Genomic DNA, 20,589 nt, shown 5'->3' with positions numbered 1-20,589 from the left:
AAACACAATGCTGACGGTTGCAAATCCTGTATTAATAATTGTATCTCATTAAAATTATGCAAAAGTCCTCTGCAATTCCACTGCATTATGTTGGACAATTGAGTCATGGTGGCTCAATTGGAGATCGCTCGCGTGAATGTGAGGAGGAATTATTCCTCCGCCTGTCCTGTGAGGACAGAGTATTTTCATTGTCCAGAGGCCCAAAGGAGTTCTGTAAAGGAACCTCGGAAGGTGAAGGGACGATCGGTGGTTGGTTTCTATTCAATTTCTTTTTCTCTTTTTTTTGACAGATTTACTGGTTCTTTCACAGACGTTTGAGATTGTTTCTCAGACTGAATCACATCCACTCCGAATCTCAGTCTGAGATCCTGAACTAGATTGAGTGGAAGGAATAGGTCGATTTACTTGAATAGTAGCAACAGGTTTGTCTCACGTGACCAATGTCAAGTCAGTTTGGCACGAAATAAAGGATGTTGCTACAGAGCGGGAGACTGCAGCAGAGTAGGAAATAGTAGATGGAGTCGTTGTCTGATCTTTGAATAGTTTTTAGGCATCCAGATAGGATATATTCCTTTCACATTTTGGTTTCATGATTTTAGATTCCATTTGCCACAAGGGGCAAGATTTAGACGAAGCAACATGTGGGCCAGAACAGTTAGGACACTTCAAATCATGATCACAGTCAGAGCTCTCATGGTTGTCACCACAACCATGACATACCACAGAGTTACGACAAGATTTGGAACCATGACCGAAATGTTGGCACTTGTAGCATCGGGGCATATTGGAGACATACACATCCACTCTGATGTGGAAATAACCTGCTTTAATTAACTGCGGTATAGTTGTACGGGCAAACGTCATGAGATAAGTATTTGTGTTTGTGATGACACCATTTTTCTTTATCGTGAAACGTTTAACTGCAGTTACGTACTGGTCTCTCAACTCTGTAGCAGTTTCTTCTTCAGACATGCTGGACAGACAACGTACCCTGTCATGAACAATGCCCCGACAAAAATTTAATGTTCTGTGCACAGACACAGCAACCTCAAAAATGGCAAATGTAGAGATAGACAAAAGATTGAGAGATTGCTGTCTCCGTGCACACTCCACCAGAAGTGAACCACTATGGAGATGAGTGACGTTCTTGACCTCCCCGCAAATCCCGGACACAGCCTTACAAATAGCAAAAGGATTCAATCACCAGGAATCTACCCCAGGAATCATTATTTTGAGACCGATGCTCATGATATTAATCACTGGATTGTCTGATCGAGACTCGTATATTTTCAGACCGCCGTCAAATAGCTTGAAATGAGTGCGGCGTTAAACAACAAACCAACCAACAACCAACCATAGCCAGACTTGTTCCGCCCATGACAAGAAATTGGAAACGTGTATTATTTGGAGGTCAAAATCACCAGTTTGACCCATGAGCCACCGCCTTCTGGCATAGGACTCTAGGCAATTTTTAGATTTGCATAAGTTGGTTTATCCTATTTCATCATCAAAAATTGTTTCAAAAAGTATATCTAAAGTGACAGTTATCCATGCACAGGGCATGGCGTGCCCAGCCGACCAGTTCTGTCATCCCCTTGAGAGGAACAGCAATGGTAAGAATCGTACTGTCTTAAATCAAATTCATCAGTAGTTTTAAGGAACGTTTCTTATAAACAGAATGCCGGTGGTTTATAATCTTGAATTCAAAGCTGATGGTCATTAAAATTATGTCGAAGTCCTCTACAATATTGTATTAAATTAGCAGAGTAAGTCATGGAGGTTCAATTGGAGATTGACCCTTACTTCACCTTACTTCGGCTGGTCACGCCATGCCCTATACATGGAATACTTTAAAGAATAATTTCGAAATATATCAAACTATTTTGATAAGGATATATCATAAACTTGATCATGTAAATTTAAATTTTGCCTAGAGTCCTATGCCAGAAGGCGGTGGCTCATGGGCCAATCTGGCATTATAAACCTCTGAATGCTGTGTTTCTCCAGAAAAGTGTCATTGGCGAACCAGCCTGGCATTTCCTCTTTCAGACTCCATAGCTATTCAAGTTTCTATTTGCTGGGGTATAATATCACTGTAGCCCTGGTGGTGCAGGCGGACTTCCACTGCACCATCGTCCTTGTTGACACTCCATGGCGGGTGGGGAGCAGAGATGTCAAATCCTTTACTTGCACCATCGCTCTTCCTATTACATCTGGTTCATCAAAGAATAAGCATAGACACGTTGAGTCTTTATCATCTGATGACGGCTCGTCTGATATTGTTGACTCGTGGCCAAAGTTCATAGTGATTTCATCTGCAGATGACAATCCTTTGAAACAAAACCACGTTGCTATCTCCTTGGACATTAAAGGCGTCTGTTGAGAGGTAAAGAAATGTAACACACCTCCGAAGTGGTTCACTGTTAGTGGAATGTGCATGGAGACAAGAATCTGACAATCTCTTGAAATTAAAACAGTTTGTGAATACACCAGATGTTGTCTCAGTGCACCAGACACTGAACTCCTGCAGTGGTATAGTCAGAGACAGGGCTCTTTGTCTTTCAGACATGAGCGAGGAGGAAATTGCAGCTGAGCTGAAAAATCAAGTAATAATTGCTGTAAAGCAATTTACAAAAAGCAAAGATGATGGCACAATTACAAACCTAAACACTTATCTGTTTACATTTTCACTTTCTTCAGTCCCAAAGAATATACAAGCTGGATACTTCAACATCGGAGTAGAGGTATACGTACCAAATCCACTCAGATGCTTCAAATGTCAAAAGTTTGGTCATGGTCACCAAACAGTATGTTCCCGTTGTGGTGGAGCTCATGAGGGCTCTGAGTTCTCCAACAGCATCAAGTGTGCTAACTGCAACGGAGAACACTTGGCCTCATCCAAGTCCTGTCCTTTATTCCATCGTGAAACAAAAAATTTAAAAATCAAACACACAACCAATATTTCGTACTTCGAAGCTAAAATTTTGGTACCTCTTCTTACAAATTCAACTTTAACATATTCAGCTGCAGTTTCCTCTCCAGTTCCAGTTGCCAGGCCAACCATGACATCGGCATCGTGTCAAACATCGATATCTTAGGTAGATGAACAGTTTATCCTTGATGAAACTCAAAACTGTTATTCCAACTGATGTTCCTCCCTCGTCAAGATGGAACTTCACCAAAGCCAACTTGACTTTGTTTGAAACACTTTCATATAATCAGTTTAAACCTGACCTGTTTACAGATGTCCCTGATACTGAACAACTGTTCGCTATAACGAAACAAAATAGCTGATACATCTACGATTCCACACAACGTACTCCATGGTATAATTCCACCTGCAAACAAGCTCGGAAGACTCGGAAAAAGGCAGAGCATTATTTCCGCCGCCATCCTATTATACATAATTTGAATCAATGTAAAAGATTGAATACTTAAGCTCGGCGAACGTTTAAATAAAACAATCGCCAGTCTTTGCGAAATTCTGTTTAAAAAATAAACTCATGTACACCAATGTCAAAAGTATGGAACATGATCAAACAAATCATAGGTAAGGGATCTAAATCTAACATTCGCCATCTCAAAAATGGTAATGATTTTTTTACAAATACTACTATTGCAAATAAACTTGGTGAAACTTTTGCTAAACATTCTAACTATGTACCGCAATTTCAAAAATATGAAAAAACAGCAAGAAAGAAAACTATTAATTTTAAGTCAGATAATGGGGAAGATTATAATGAAATATTTTGTATTCATGAACTTCATACTGCCCTTGAGAATCAGAAACTAATCTTTTAATGTATCAGCAGGAACATAATCAGTTACGGCATACCTACAATACTTATCGATCTATATTTACTGATGGATCCAAGGACGGTGGTTCAGTGGCTGGCGCCACTGTCTTTGGATCGAAAACAATCAAGATTACCAGATGCTTGTTCCATTTTTACAGTAGAATCTAAAGCTATTTTAACACCTCTTGAATACATTAATCATCAATCCCAATATAAACAGTTAGTCATATTTTCTGATTCTCTTTCATGTTGTCAGGCCATTCAAAATAATGCATGTCATAATCCTCTTTTATCAGAAAGTGTCGAATTATATAATGATCTTGCTACTGGCCAATACGACATCGTTTTCTGTTGGTTACTCAGTCATGTTAGCAAAACTGGCAACATGATGGCCGATGCTGCTGCAAAAGTAGCACTCAACAAATATGTGACACCACTTCAAATTACATACAGGGATTATAAACCAGTGCTCAGATGTTACATCCGAGATCTGATGCAAAAGAAGTGGGACACCCAAGTAGGTATCAATACATTACATGAAATTTTACAAAATATCGGTTATACCTACTTGGGCTGTCAGTCAAGTTTTGATGAGTTCATTATGCGACGATGTCATATTGGCCATTCAAGATATACCAATGAATATGTATGAAAGGTGAGGATCCTCCATTCTGTATCCCTTGTGATGAAAGAATCACAGTCAAGCATGTACTGCTTGACTGTATTGATTTTTCTTTCCCAGGGATAAATATTTTAGTGCAACATCAATAATGGATCTTTTTAATAATGTTTCGTCTAATTTAATAATTAGCTTTTTAAAAGAAATAGAATTAATAATTAAATTTTGATTATAATATATATATAGTTTAAAGTAAGTGATTCTTAATTTGGTAGAATTAAATCAGAACCGAGATTGTTAGTGGCTGTCCATTCACAGGGGGTTGAAGTATCGTATAACAATTGTCCCCCTGGGAAGGTACGTAAGTCCGGTATCATTCAAAGTATTTTTTTCATTTTTCTGTGATTTAAATCGTAGTATCATTGTTGATTTTAACTGTTTGGCTAATCTTTCTGACCATCGCCAGTAGCCAGAGGGATGGTGTAAATCCTGCTGGGGTACCATGTAGGTAGCAGAAGTACCGTAAGTCCCCATGGTCCCTAGTATGGTGGCCTAACTTTGGTTGCTGGCGATCTACAGCCCGTTTTTATACTGTGTCGTCTGATATAATGTAATGATGTTATTGTTCTAAAACTAGTTTTACAATTATATTTCTGGTTGTTGTACTGTCCTTCGTTGACAGTTTTTTAGATATATAATATTAAGGCATAATTGGTTCAAGTTACGATATGGATGAAATATGGCCGATGTGACCTTAAATATAATACTCACTCGGTATGAACTATTCGAGAAGAATTTTAAGGTAACAGTTTATTTCATATTGTTTGATAGGCATTCCTTAAGGAAAGGTGTATTTTTATAAAGTCATTTCTACCTATTGTGTCTGGACAAATTTAAGGATCAGTAAAGAGTGAGTGAGTGAGTGAGTATGGTTTTACGCCGCTTTTAGCAATATTCCAGTAATATCATGGCGGAGGACACCAGAAATGGGCTTCACACATTGTACCCATGTCAGGAATCGAACCCGGGTCTTCAGCGTGACGAGCCAATGCTTTAACCACTAGGCTAAGCGTTCTGTGTTATGGGATATTACAGCTGAGTGAATAGAAACATGTATAACACTTGACACTAAACATATAACATATAACCCCATCACAAGAGTAGACATAAATATTCATGTTTTATTGACACCTTTATGGTACATTATGTATTCCATTGTTTCATAGGAAAGTAACTGCTCAAATAGCTTACAAAATTCATGTTTCTGCACTCCTTAATAATTGTATTCAAATAATGCCTCAGACCAATGCAATTCTAAATATTACAATAAAAACACTTCCCATAGTCATAAGAAATATTTGCGAAAATTATAGTCGATTGTACGAGTCCGACGATATCATAAGCATATGTGTAAAAACTCACTATGAAACCAGGTGGTCCAGTCAGAAACACATGCAAAGGCAAGTCACAGAACAGTTGTGTCCCTAGACCCTGAAGATTCGGGGTAGAATAGATCTTCAGCAACCCATGCTTGCCATAAAATGTGACTATGCTTGTCGCCTCTTGCGATGCATGTCATCGTAACCTAACTGCGTGAATCGATGTTCATGATGTCATCACTGGATTGTTAGTTCTAGACCTGAATTATTACAGACGGCCGTCATATAGCTACAGTGCGGCGTAAAACAAAAAACGAGCAAGCAAACAGGCAAGTAGTGTCTCTAATATTTGGAATACACAATCTTGGTTGAATTTATTTGGTCAAAAACATGACCTGATGAAAATGTTAAGAATCACAGTCTCCAAATACCTGCACTCCATAGTAATGTTATTCATATGGTGCCTCAGACAAATGCCATTCCAAAACTTACAACACAAACTCTTTCCATATTCATAAGAGATCTGCTAAAACATAGAAAAGAGTCCGACTATAGCATAAGCATATGTTTACTATTCACTATGAAATAGTGATGATACTAGGTGTTCGTGAAAAGGTGAGCGTATCCTGCCCCGCCAGTGACACCGGTCAGACACACATGCAAAGGCAAGTCACAGCTCAGTAGTGTCCCTATTTTTGGATTTCACTCTGTGGGTTGTATTTATTTCTCTTGCTCGAAAACATGCTCTAATGAATATGCTGAGAATCACAGCAAACAAATACTAATATCATCACTTCAATCTGTGTACTGGCTGTAAAGTAACGATGTGACTTTCAAGTTTAACTCACTCACTCACTCACTAATGTCAAAACATATGGCTTTCATATGCAAAGCAGAGCATGGTTTTACATTTGCTGGGCATACATATATTCCACAGCCAACAAAAGTATCCCAACAGCAGATATTAACATTGGGATGGTCCAGTCGATTGACGCAAGCTTTTTCTCTTCAGATACAGCCTGTGTATCGGCTCGGCATCATATTTCAAGTTTACATTCGTTAGCTGAATAATCTGAGCACCCATCGAGTTTTTCTTTCACAAATGTTTCCCATGATTAAAAATATCAATACGTTCAAAATAATTCATATATTTGTAAATTTATAATACACATTGGTTATTAGTTTTGAGTGAAGGTGAATGACACTAACTTACAAATTATTGAGGACATTTTGCCTACATACTCAGAGAAAGATTTTACATTCACTGGATAAACATATATGCCACAGCCACGAAAAGTATTACAACAGCAAATATTGACATTTGGATGGTCCAGTCGGTTGATGTAAGCTTTTTCTCTTCAGATACAGCTTGTGTCTCCTCAGTATCAGGGGCATCCTCATACATCTTCTTCTGAAGTTTGTTATCAATCATCTTCTCCACTTGGTCAGCTGTAGAGGTGAGGATTCTGTCAAGAGCTCTCAGGTGAAGCAGCTTAGTGTTGGTGTCTGTTTCTGTTTCCGTCACATAATTCTTGACGTAACTGATGGCGTATGGTGGAATGCCAGTTTGTTCTGACATGTTCTTCACTGCTTCCTGTACTCGAGGGGAAGTGTACAGGTTGGGGAGATTATCTGGATCCTTGAACTGCGAGTCACACTCATCCAGGTGAGTCAGCACCAGGTGGTAGGACAGAGCTGAAACACGATACATTTGATCACCACAGGCATGTAATCAGTACAGGCGGTACTACAAAGCTCTTTTGTAAATCGTAATGAACACCCTGAAGTTGCGTGACCTTCTCAATAGGAAGTTCTATCATAAGTCTAAACTTACCACCACGTCCACCTAATTGTATGATAACATCTAGCTGGCGCTTCAGTTCTTCACCTAGAGTGATGCCATGATGGAGAACCAGAACAACACATGACACATCCCTTCGTGCCTCTTGCAGGTTGCCTTTCACATCAAGGGTTTCTGTTATCTTGAAACAAACAAATGGATATAAATCTCAATAGATTCTGCATGCTGATTATGTTACCTGCGTCAAGGTAAATTTAGGCCATATCTAATATATACATATATGGTGGTACTATGCCGTGCTTACCTCGGCATCAAAGCGAACCCTGCCGGATGCAATGGCTTCAATATTCTCCGTTTTCAAAAGACTGGATTCAAATATTCCTGGCATGTCAATAACCCAGTGATGTCCATATCGTGCAGCCTGAAACTGTAAAATGAAGCTTTGTGTTGTAGGATTAAGCTCAACCCAGAGGTTATGTTTAGAAATGTAGTGGATTTAACTGACACATAGTCAATTTTACACATGCAACTCCAATATCTCATGATAACAATGGTCACGGAGCTAAGTAAGAATCATCAATGTAATCTCAGGTGGTGTATGGATTCTACTTCGGGACACGTTTTAAGAAAAGTTCTTATTGAGGTAAAGACTTCCCAAAGATGAACGAGGCTACCAGAATGTATCAATGACCTAATCTTATGATCTCTGGTGAGTATAAAGCTATCAGAGGTGACGAAAATACTCGAATCATAAGAGACCATTATAAAAATGACGACAGGGGAGTTTTTCTTTAATCAGGAAATAGCATAACAAAAAGATAATAATCTAAATAACAGTGAGGAGAATAATTCAAGATTTGTTCCAGAGAAAACATACATTTTTTGTCAGTGTCCCATCGCGCAAACCGACAGCATAGTAGTTGGCAGGTGTGTCATAATCCATAAGTGCTGATCTCAGGCCATTGCAGAAGGAGGACTTTCCAGCACCACTTGGGCCAAATATCAGGATCTTCCCACATATAACCTTCCCTTCCTTGTCTTTGTTGAGTTTATAAAATTTCTCGCAGAGTCGTTTTACCTCCTGCAGAATAGTTAATGATAGAAAGCAATAAAGATACAGCTATTCAATATATAATACTCAACGTTTGCTAATGACACAGTTTTGGTGATATCATAATAAATAAAGATATTTATCATATAATGGGTAGGTTTCTCGGCAGGATAAAGCCAACAGTTAAAAACGATATCCGTTGGGGTCATATGTGGATAGAGATGCAAATATCAAAGGTCAAGTAGGGACTACTTTCACTGTTTATAAAGAAACATGGCATCGCCCTCGCCATTTGGCGATCGAGTCAGAAGTAACCACCATAGAGACAGCGTCTTTGATGCCTACTTAGAGCACAAGATCATTCTCCGGATGGAGTGGCCAGCCCAGTCACCATGCCTGAACTGTATCAAACACATGTGGAATGAGCTGCTGATCTTCCTACCATGAGGTCCTTTCGTTCTCTACAAACCCTTGGCAAGGTTCTAAATGAAGGGAGGTACAATCTTCCCTTGGCAACTATTCAGAACCAGTACTAGGGACAGTACTAGGTTGTGATTGATTTACATGGATCACATAGCGCTACTGACAATTCTTATGTTCTGGACAATGAGTCTGTTTTCAGGATTTTTTTATGTTTTAGTTTTCGTCAGATACTCTCATTTTGATGTGTGGCAAATAACAACAGACTTTTGTTTATCAACATGTCTTTCATGCAATATTGTCTCTGGCTATTTTAACAAAATTGTGTTCCTTAGCAACTGTTGAGTAGAATGTATGTCAGCTACACCTGTCGGCAAGAGTTTTATTTCTATCTTTTGTTGCTTAGAAGAACACACCATTGATGCCTGCTCCTCTCCTTTTGATGTCCCTCTATTTGTCTTCTTTGGTCCCCATGAAAACTTCTGAAAATCAAGATTAAATATTGTGCACATAGATAAACATGATCACACTTCAAAAAGTGAATGGGAATACATTTGACAAGGCGCCAGAAAGGTGTCTCCTTTCCACTCCGATGTTATACATGTCACAAGTTTGGCCATTGTTCTAAACCCTGTCATAGCTGTCACAATTAGGACGCTCTCACAATTCACGCAAGAAGCCCTCATAACTCAATCGGTTAATTTGATTGCAGAGGACCTAGAAGGACGCTTGATGAAAGGCAATTATCAGTTTCTAGATTTTAAACCATAAGACTATGTCTTCAAAAAACGTATCTTTAACAAACAGATACATATGACCTGAGGCGATACAATTGTCATCATTCATGTTCTTTTCCAGGTAATAAAGCGACTGGAGGATCTACTCTTTTAGTCAGGATTAATACTAATCTTTAAGCTGTTGCAACCTGCCTTACCTTGCACATGGCATTTACTTTGTACTCTTTATATACTGAACAGAATTAAAAACTTCACAATCCTAAAATTTTAACATTTTGACAAGTTATCATTGTGGGCACTTTTTGTGTATTTGAACAGTAATGGCCACGTATTGTCTTCGGATAACACCCGTTTGTGTGCAGGTGAATCGATCAAAATCATGTGCACAGCACTATAGTGGCCGAAGTGTTTTTTTCACGTGGAACTGGTCAGGTGGCCATAATACCGCACGTGTTTTCAGCCATACTTGTTAGCAGTCATTACCAAAAAAAGAAAAACACAAGAAAACAAAAGTCTTTACAGCCATTTATCATGCCACGCCTTTCAAATGTGCTAGTGAACGTGCCATCGGCATGTTGCAAACGGGAACGTACGTAGCTGAAGTCGCAAGGACGATGGGTTCCAGTCGACAGACTGTTTTTGATTTACAGACGCGTCTACAGCAAACGGGTACCCGGTTTGATCTTCCAACACGACAATGCCAGACCCCACACAGCAATTTTGACAAGGAATTTCCTTCAGAATGCGGAAGTCAACGTCATGGACTGGCCGTCAAGGTCTCCCGACCTCAATTCCATCGAACACGTCTGGGATGCTCTTGGCAATAGTCTGCGCACTCTCCAGAACCAGAATGTTTTATTTTTGCTTTGTCTTAGTCATGATAATTTGAACAGTTATAGAAACATTTGGTTGTAATGTTTCAAAAATGTTTTGAAAATAAACCAGGGCCAACTAACTGTTAACAAGATACATATGGCAAATAGTCTGACACTCTCTCTCTTTAGGCTGCACGAAACAAACGAAATGGCAGACATGGTAATGAACACTATGTCTACAGCGTTCAGACATGTAACCGTTCAAGAGAGAAAGTTCAAGACACAATTCTCATAAGATTTAAATATGTTAGTTAGAAACCTTATACACTTTAATCAACACTTTAATCAAAATTATTGATTGTGTGAATCTTCTTTCTCTGGTTTTGCCAATATTCAGTTTCTTTAAATAAAACAAAACTGAATACACCTGGAGCAGGTATTTAAAATATATACTTCTGACCCCAAACCAACCACAGCATTATGTCGCCAGTTGCCACAAACGCATCTTCCCGAGGCAAAAGAATTAACTGACTATAAAAGTCCAGTTTCCACCCTTGCCGAACAAGGCTGGTATTATGGAGTTACGTTTTGTCTGGACTAACGAGTCTATGCATAGTCCAATCAAAATCGCGCATCCGGTTCGTAAACTGTCGTGCATCGCCATTAGGTTGTCAGCAGATATTTTCCAAATCCTTTCATGTTTTTAATCAAGGTGCTCACGTGATTTGATGCATTTCGCGATGTAAAATCCGTTTTTTCACAATATAGATTTTATTTATCGATCCGATCGTCCTGACTGGGCGCCACCTCTGTGTGTGAAGCAAACGCAAGTGATACGAGAGGAGGAATCTGATTGGTCCAAGTGATCGACAGCGCACGTTCGCATCATATCTGTGCCGCGATTTCTTGTCTACCGGTTGCCCTACATGCTGGCCCGTTTAGACAAAAAACTGTTACTTTGTTCATATGAAATGACCAAGAGTCAGTCATGTGAGATTGCTCAAACTACCTGGTCGTGTGAATGACTTGACCTAGCTGCTTCACGTTTTGACGAAACAGTGTAGACAAAACATCTAACGTGAGTCGACGCCATATTGTTAACAAATATTGTGTCAAGGCTGGTTTCACGTGTGGTAGCTTGGCCTCCATTTTTGTCAATGGTAAACGGGATACAAACATAATATGTTATGTGTATGGGTGTATGCTTTTATATGTTTGTTAGTAAATCAGACATATTTAGACTTGAATTGAAACAAGAAGGCTTGGGTTTGCGTAATTTTGCTTGAATAGTACACCTGGGTAGCTGGCTGCCTGAGCGGGTTAATTAATTATGTCAGAAGTGAAGCTTGTAGCTAATCAGCATTATAGTATAAGGTTGGGGTGATTCAAAAATAGTTAGTTTTTTCTGCTTCTTGGGTGTTGGCCAGACCTGTATTTTAACCTCCTCATTTTTAATGATAAAATTCAGAACACTGTGTGAGAGATTGTATCCCATGTCGGGGCTTGTGAAACTGAACTAGAAATCATGCTGATATTTGCAAATGTGTGCCTTGGAAAACTTGCATTGTGAGCTTATGTGGAACTATGAATATATGTGTTTTCGTGGAACAAGGAGTGGAGTGAACAATCAAACATGGAAATCGGGGTGACTATATAAGTATACAATTTGCTGTAGCCCTTTGATGGTGATATTATTTGTACATGGTAGCCCAAGCCTAATTCTCCCATAGTAAACTTAGTTAACTTAGCTATATTGGTGATCTATCATGCATTGTTAATAAATATCTGTCTTAATTGCTCCTTTAATTGTGCGAATGGATTTGGAGTGTATCCCTTCGTTCCACTTCCACTCGTAACAAATAAAACTACTGAAAACATCAACAAAACTTCTACAATGATGACAACAATAGCTTTTTGCATTCTGGTTAACCGCTTATGGATACGATGTGCTGTAAAGTTCGATTTCGATTTGTTTTCCTTTCATTGAAACTGTGATTATAGCGCTATGATTGGTTTGCTGAAATAGTATTTTTCTGTGAGTCTAATGTACATGGTACATGGTACATGCTGTGATTGTACAAGATAATTGATAACCCATTGTGTATGCATATATATCATCAAATACACATTACTAATCTCCTCAGAAAATTGAATATATATTATCAAAACCCGACAGCTCGTATTTCCAACATTCTGCATGGATCTAATTAATATTAGATTTACAAATTATTGATGAACGTATGATAATATATTGCAAGTCTTCAACTCGTATTTGATAAGTTATCTGAAATGTAAGCAATGAGTATGTTTTTTCCGTTACAATCTGCAATTTTATTCGAATAGGCTTACAGACAGTCACATGAAACAGCTGATCTAATGTTGTTGTAGTATAATGGATACAGTTGGTTTCATTTTTCAAATAACAATATTCTCCTTGATTGAACTAGAAAGTATACCTAGTACATCACGATTAGAAACTGTATACGGCGATCGACGAGTAAATGAGACCGTCTATCATTTGACTAACACTATTACAATATTTGGCGTAGTTTTCCAATTTTGGTATGTTGACATGTGTCATATATTAAAAAACCTACACTTTTAATATGGTTGCTTCATACCTATTAGAATCTCGAATGGTTCAATTCATAACATCAACAGTACAAGTAATTAGATCTACACACTATATATAGATAATCAATTTCGGAAAGACAAACTGTTTTCAGTGTAAATGTGATTTCGTTTTGATGTTTTATGTAGTTTTATTTATGGGTTTTTTTTCATTTTGCTTTATCTAAATTATCAAATACTTCACTCAGTGACATAGTAGTGATTACTTTGTTTTGTATCCTTAGTATGAAATAGATTTTTCAAAAAATGAATATTTGTTTAACAGCAAAATCAAAGCATTCTTGTGGTTCTTTTTTCACCATTTTCCCTCCCAAGATGTAGTTTAGCAAAAAACGAAAGGCATAATAACTGAAAAACATTTAACATTTTGCTGGTTAAACTTTCGAAGTTCAATACCAAGAATATTGTTTTTATTTTTATGACGACCCGTGAAGATCCGGGGTAGAAAGGGTCTTCAAAAACCCATGCTTGCGGTAAAAGGTGACTATGCTTGTCGTGATAGGCCTCGAACGGGATCAGGTGGTCAGGTTTACTGACTTGGTTGCTGCATGTCATCAGTCCCAGTTGCGTGGGTCGATGTTCATCACGTATGTCCTTAAATATACATGTATACATACCTAGGTGTAAAGTCGTATTTATGAAACAATTTGGAAGAAATAGTTGTTTTTAATGGACTGGCCATACTAATATATATTTTGATCAATGGTCTAAGAGTATGGCAGCCAAGTTTGAAATACTAGCTGAGACGAGGATGTAAGTTTTCTCGTGGTCATAGTGTAACAAATTTCTTCAAAATTTTGAGCACATGAAATCTATATACACAAATACTACTTTAATCGAAGTAATTCATATTTTCGTAATTTCTGTTTCACTTAATATAGATATTATTTATAACTGTACCGTAAAACAATAACATTGCCTTCTTTCACCTGCACTTTGCAAGTTATCGCTTCCTTGTATTAAATATAGCCTACTCTGCTCTTCCTTAACTTTCAAATTCAATTATTAGAATTGTCCAATAACGTCTCGTTTCAATCTTTATATAAGATTTAATCCACTAACAGCACATCATGACACCCTAAGTGGTCTGTGTGATTGCAAAACGAAGCAATGACATATGGCGCCTGAGTTGCGAGTGATCGAAAATAGGTTTGTTGAATAGATTTGCTGCCATGAAAACGTTTAAATGATTTTGATTGAAACAACATGTATACTTACTCTTGGATGGTATTATTACGTTAGTATAATCTTGTTACCTAGTAAGAAATAATAATGATGTGAGCGATGTCAATTTGAGTATTGTTAGGGCTGTATACGATCTTTCATATTTTGTCCTTTGAAAATGTACGATGTCAATTACCCTGAAGTTGTTTTTATCACTAATAAACGGGAACGGTCACTGAAACCTACATGGACGTTACCGGGATTTCCTAAGATATACATTCCAAACTGTCATTCGTATCGCAACATTATCTTTGAAACAGTCTGCGTATGAACAAATCACGACCAATTCCGTCAATTATGTTTTGATGTCAACAACACGAATGATTCAATCGCGATTTATTATCAGTAAATATAACTCACGGAAAATTCTCAGTGAATGTGGCACTCGTGAAGAGCAACCTCCTCGTGATGAATGCTGGGTAACGCTAATAGCTCTTACCCCGTGTGGACCCGGTTTAGAATGTGTCCTCAGCACCCCATTGCTGGTCGCAAAAGGCGATTAAATTGGGCAACCTGTTTGCCGTGGGTTGCGCCCATCTGTCGTTTGAGGACGGGATCCTGGTGGTTGAGGGCACTGAAGTCAGAAACGGGTATTTCTTTTGCCCAACACACCACTTCGACCCTAACTTCACCTAGACGAGTGGTAGAATGGGCCCGATTCTATCAATCGTCTGGTCACCCCATGCCCTGTGCATGGAATGCTTGATTATTTAAAAATGTCATTTCAGACCATTTTTGATCAGGATATCTGATGACCTTGATTATGTACATTGAATTTTTGTCCTGTGCCAGAAGGCGGTGGCTCATGGGTCAATCTGGTGATACAGACCTCTGAATTCTGTGTTTTTATAAGAAAATGCCATGTGCCGAACCAGCCTGACATTTCTCCTTCTATTAACAACAGCTATTCATGTCTCTATTTCTGGAGTATAACATCCCTGTAACCTTGATGTTGCAGGCTGGCTTCAACTGCAACTTCATCCTTGTTGACATTTGATGGCGGGTGGGGGGCAAGGGAGGGAATTCCCCACATTATTATAAACAGTGAAGTGTATCTGTGTGCGTGATGTATTTTGAAGTTTATTCGTGAGGGTGGAAATGGAGGGACATGTATAATCTGGCATCCAAGAGGTTAACGCTCTCTCACACCTAAGCAAAACATGTTTGGACTGTAGTTGCTTTATCACTATCTGTAAACAGCTACTGGCAAAAGCATGTACAGTTTGGCTTACACATGTCAGCTTTATTTCCATTACACATTTATTCTACCGAGTAAAGATTATCTTTGTAAATATATATTAAAAAGACACAATCTAGATGATACACAGTAGCATAGTACTTAAGTTACTTTCTGGTGATTTTAGTTTATTTGGGAATGACTAAAGTAATGCTGAATATGGTGTTGCCTTAATTTCCTGACGGAATGTCAATTCTATTCCTACGACTATCTGAAAGCAAACTGTATGACTAAAAACGTTGTGTGATGTTTCTGCTGGTTCTGTTTCACACCCTATTTCTATCGGTTGGCATATGAGGATACAAATAGTTATTATTTCACACTTACCATGAAACTTTCATCCCTCCTCTGCTTTTCATCTTTCTCATCCAGAAGGCGTTGCTTTTCTTGTTCAGCAGATTCCTTCTTTTGTCTCATCTCCTCTGATTTCTTGGCTTCATCTTCTGCATGTGCTCTTGCCTCTTCTGCTCTCTCTCTCTCCTCCTTTGCAATTTCATGTGCCTCAAGTGCTCTTCGTTTTTCCGTTTGAGCTTGTTCTTTAGCTTGTTCAGCTCTTCTTGCGTTTGTAACTGCTTCTTCCTTTGCTTGAGCAGCAGCCTTCCTTTCTTGTTCAGCTCTTATTGTGCTTGTAGCTGCTTCTTCCTTTGCTTTAGCAGCAGCCTTCCTTTCTTGTTCAGCTCTTATTGTGCTTGCAGCTGCTTCTTCCTTTGCTTTAGCAGCAGCCTTCCTTTCTTGTTCAGCTCTTATTGTGCTTGTAGCTGCTTCTTCCTTTGCTTTAGCAGCAGCCTTCCTTTCTTGTTCAGCTCTTATTGTGCTTGTAGCTGCTTCTTCCTTTGCTTGAGCAGCAGCCTTCCTTTCTTGTTCAGCTCTTATTGTGCTTGTAGCTGCTTCTTCCTTTGCTTTAGCAGCAGCCTTCCTTTCCCTTTCTGCCTGTTCCTTCTCCTCATTCGCTCTTTGGCACTCCTTTTGGGCTCGTTCTTCGGCATCTTTAGCTCTTGATGCGATTATATATGCTTTTTCCTTTGCTTCATCAGCATTTTTCCTTTCCCTTTCTGCACGTTCCCTTTCATCGTCCGCTCGCCTGATTTCGGCTCTCAGTGCCTCATCTTTCTGCGCTCTCTGTTTTAATGTTATACACCAGAGTAACCATTATTCTAGCTAGCATGGTGGCATATGATTAATCTAATATTGAAAGTTCAATTACATCACTCGTTGCCTAAGGGATGTTCTATGCCATTCAATCATGCCCTGATTTTGACCTATTATAACCCCAGTACTCTTCATTTTACTGAAGTTGTGTGTTGTTGAATTAACAATTTTGCTCAAATCATAAATCTTCATAAATTTTGATCAACTTTACTTTTGGCTCAAAATTCATGACCAAACTGATACATGTTACTTGAATCACGTGGAATGCATGATCAGCAGTTTAGTTTGCACAGATATATGCTGCATATGCCTATTCTACCCTGGAATCGTCACGTATTGTATTGTTGTTTTCCTTTATTATCATCATTCATTGTTATATACTGAACCGCAAAAGAAACGTCACCCAAAGGAACATTGCATGAAATGATGTCATTTAAATATCTCGGTAATTTTTTACCAAGTTTCTAAAATTTAACATTACCTTGTCCGAAAAAATGAAATTTGATGATAAAAAAACAAAGCAGGTGACAATAAAACCGATCGCATCACGGCAACGGCCATGGTAACCTGATGCACGTGAGTTCCATGCAAATTTAAATGCACATGCATTCCCCCATTTCGTGCCCTATAAAAAAACACCCAGATCGGATAACATTCATTCGTTATTGAATTATGCTAAAACATGCCAAGATTGATAAGAAATCAGCGACACCAAGCCCTTGAATTACTGCAAGCTAGACAAACCGCCCTGCAAGTGGCAAATGCATTTCAAGTGCACGTAAGGACCACATACAAGCTCCAGCAACGGTACCAGACCACAAACACTACAGATGACCGATGATGAAGGGTCATCATCCAACGTCAGGATCGTGAGATCTTCAAGATCACTTAGTTACTGCTGCGGAATCTGCTCCACAGACCATGAGGACACACCAGCGACACATAAGTGCGGACACCGTGCGTCAACGATTGACGAACAGACACCTCCACTGTCACAGGCCACAACAGTGGAGAAGAGTCTTCAGACGTCAACCGTTACTGTATCTCAACAGCAGATGGCAGAGTCTGTCGACGCCGTGGGGAACGTTAATCGGATGCGTGTGTTGTTTAGAGAGACTCGTGGGGTGGTCCGAGCATCATGGTGTAGGGTGGAATTGGTCTTGCAAGGCAATGGTGTCACAGCAGCTCGGTACATTGATCAAGTCTTGAGACCACACGCCATACTTCATTTGGCACGTCGCCACAACCACGAGTTTCAGCCTGATAACGCCCATGCCCATAGTGCGAGAGCAACAAGATATTTCCTCCAGCAGAAGTGCATCAGAACCACGCAGTGGCCTGCCCAGAGTCCCGATTTAAATCCCATAGAGCATCTGTGGGACGAGATTCAAAGGCAGCTGAATGACGTCCGACCAAGGCCGACAACTGCAGCTGTACTGCATCAGGCGTTCCTCAGAGCGTTGGTTCAAGTGCCTATGGCCTTCATCAACCGCCTCATCCATTCCATGTATCGACGTTGCACGGCAGTCCTCAGTGCACATGGCGGACACACGAGATACGGACTTGTGATGCCATTTTCTCAGAGACTAGTGTTGTGTTTCACTTTAAGAACATTTGACACTTTAATTTCAACCTTGATGATCAGTTTTGCCAAGTATCATCTTTTTAATATGTCTCAAAGTATGTTAACAGTGTTTGGACAAACAAGGTTTCTCGTATATCTATCCATGGTGACGTTTCTTTTGCGGTTCAATATATTTTGCGAGGTTCTTGCTTATGGCTTAATGCTATGTATTCTGGTTTTTTTTAATTATGTGTAAAACACATAAATAATGCGGATGACTTACATAATTTCCTAACTAGATGATTTGGTTTCTGAAAAGCTTGTAGAGATTTCAAGTCAGGATATGCCCTAAGTGTCCTGTTTTTTCTTGACAAGGGTTTGTGACATAGCTAATCAATGGCGACTGCAGCATGAAATAACTGCAAACATTTGTCACAATGCACATATACAATAACAAGTTTAAGAATTAAATTAATCTGAGGGGTGTTATTCTTTTCTTTTGGTTTATATTAATCAAACGTCCTATAAACATAAACGTGCAGTGTCCATATTCAAAAACTGATTCGATCCTTAGAATTAATCCTCAAAAGTTTGTGTGTAAAGAGAAATACATTAAAACAAATAGTGCAACCACTTCCCTTTCACTGCATTCGCTACTACAATGTTATACATTATAGCTATGACATGTTACACCACTGTGTATACTTTGTGCCTACTAAAAATACTGTTTTTACAAAAGATTCTGACTGCAAGAATATTGGCGTGAAGAGAAATGTCAGTATTCCTTACCTCTTTTCCAGTCCAATCTGTAAGATGAAGTGAACACATGTTGGTTTTAAAATATTACCAAATGCTAGTAGTAAGAGTGTTTGTAAACTTGGTGCGTATAAGCAGTATTCGTCTCAATCAACTAACCAGTGTTAATTATCATGATATATTTTTAAAATGTTTCAAAATCACATTACTGTCACATTACTACAGCTAACACACATCCTGTAAGATGATTTCAACTCGCAGGGTTATATTTCAGATGTAAACGGCAAGACAACTGATGAATTAGAATGAATCGCGATATTAGTTGTACTGAATGTTACAGTTGATAAATATGTATGTGTATAAAATCAGCTAGGGTTAGGACGATTTCATTTAAAAACAAATGTATACTTACCAAACCAGCTCATGCTTTAATGATGCGCTGAAAAGGGCGAACATAGAAACATGACATGAACTAATATGTTGGTATATACTTGGTCTAAAGAATATATACAGCTTAAATGTTCACAATGGTATATTTTTTTAATTTGACGTTTACACGATATACGGCTTTTGCATTGGACGAGTGGTCGGTCACATGACGGCGAAATTGACGTTCATAAGTGTATGAACGACACAATTTGGCGTTCATATGTTTTTCACGAGACCGTGTTCTTGAAATGACGTAAACACTGACGACTACTTCCACATTTCTGGGGAAACCCCTGGGAATTCCCTAGCACGAAAACACACATAAGCATTATTTCTGATCATTTAGAACCTTTAATCTTGGTCTCAGCAATTCAGTATACATTGAGAAACGTAAGAGAGCTTGACTGCATGATTGTTTACGAATTTCCTCGCTACGGCCCATCTTAATGAACAAACGAAAAAATGCACATCCAAACTATCGTCAGTATCGACTCGATCTGTGTCTAGGCTGACAGTGACCGTCTCCAGCAATCTACGAAATTACCTTGGTGTCTGTTTGACGCATCTTTAATCACCTTTTAAATAATCGGTTAGTTGATCAATGATGACTAACACATGTAACCGCCACAGGTTCATTAACAACTTCGGAAATCCTCCCGTCACGTTTATCGTGTCGGCCATTTTGACGTCTTGTACTTGATGTAAATGTATTACAACGCGCTGTCATTGTGACTGACTTACTGAGGTAGTTCATTACAGACCTTTCTCATCTAATGGGGATATTATATGAACACATGTGTTGCGTTAGATGTTTCTGAAGAGCAAGTTCTGCATCCATTCGCTCATGTCACCTCTCTTTTTGGGGAACTATTTTATTCCGCGATATAGCTGGTTGTTGTTTGGCTGTCAGTGTAAACATGAAGTCACACGTACTAAATAAAATTGTGTTTAGATCTTGGCCTACATCCTTTGAGGTAAGA

At 38.8% G+C, this 20,589-nt stretch overlaps 1 protein-coding gene across 1 annotated transcript; it reads right to left on the bottom strand.

Annotated features, from left to right (window-relative positions):
• Positions 1 to 6,407: 6,407 nt before the first annotated feature.
• On the bottom strand, positions 6,408 to 20,174 carry LOC139458039 (uncharacterized). Its single transcript, XM_071239355.1, has 8 exons — positions 20,154 to 20,174; positions 16,624 to 16,830; positions 16,039 to 16,308; positions 9,484 to 9,549; positions 8,474 to 8,677; positions 7,901 to 8,023; positions 7,630 to 7,777; positions 6,408 to 7,490 (listed from the first exon to the last, which is right to left on the bottom strand). Exons 1-8 carry the CDS (start codon positions 20,172 to 20,174, stop codon positions 7,057 to 7,059), a joined length of 1,473 nt encoding a protein of 490 aa, XP_071095456.1. The 3' UTR covers positions 6,408 to 7,056.
• Between the last annotated feature and the right edge of the window lie 415 nt (positions 20,175 to 20,589).

This window comes from Haliotis cracherodii, unplaced genomic scaffold (genome assembly GCF_022045235.1).
Source record: "Haliotis cracherodii isolate W230 unplaced genomic scaffold, xgHalCrac1.p SCAF_12, whole genome shotgun sequence".
In the NCBI taxonomy this organism is placed as follows: Eukaryota; Metazoa; Mollusca; class Gastropoda; order Lepetellida; family Haliotidae; genus Haliotis; species Haliotis cracherodii.
Note: the sequence above shows the minus strand (reverse complement) of the source record. Positions and strands in the feature narration are given on the sequence as shown.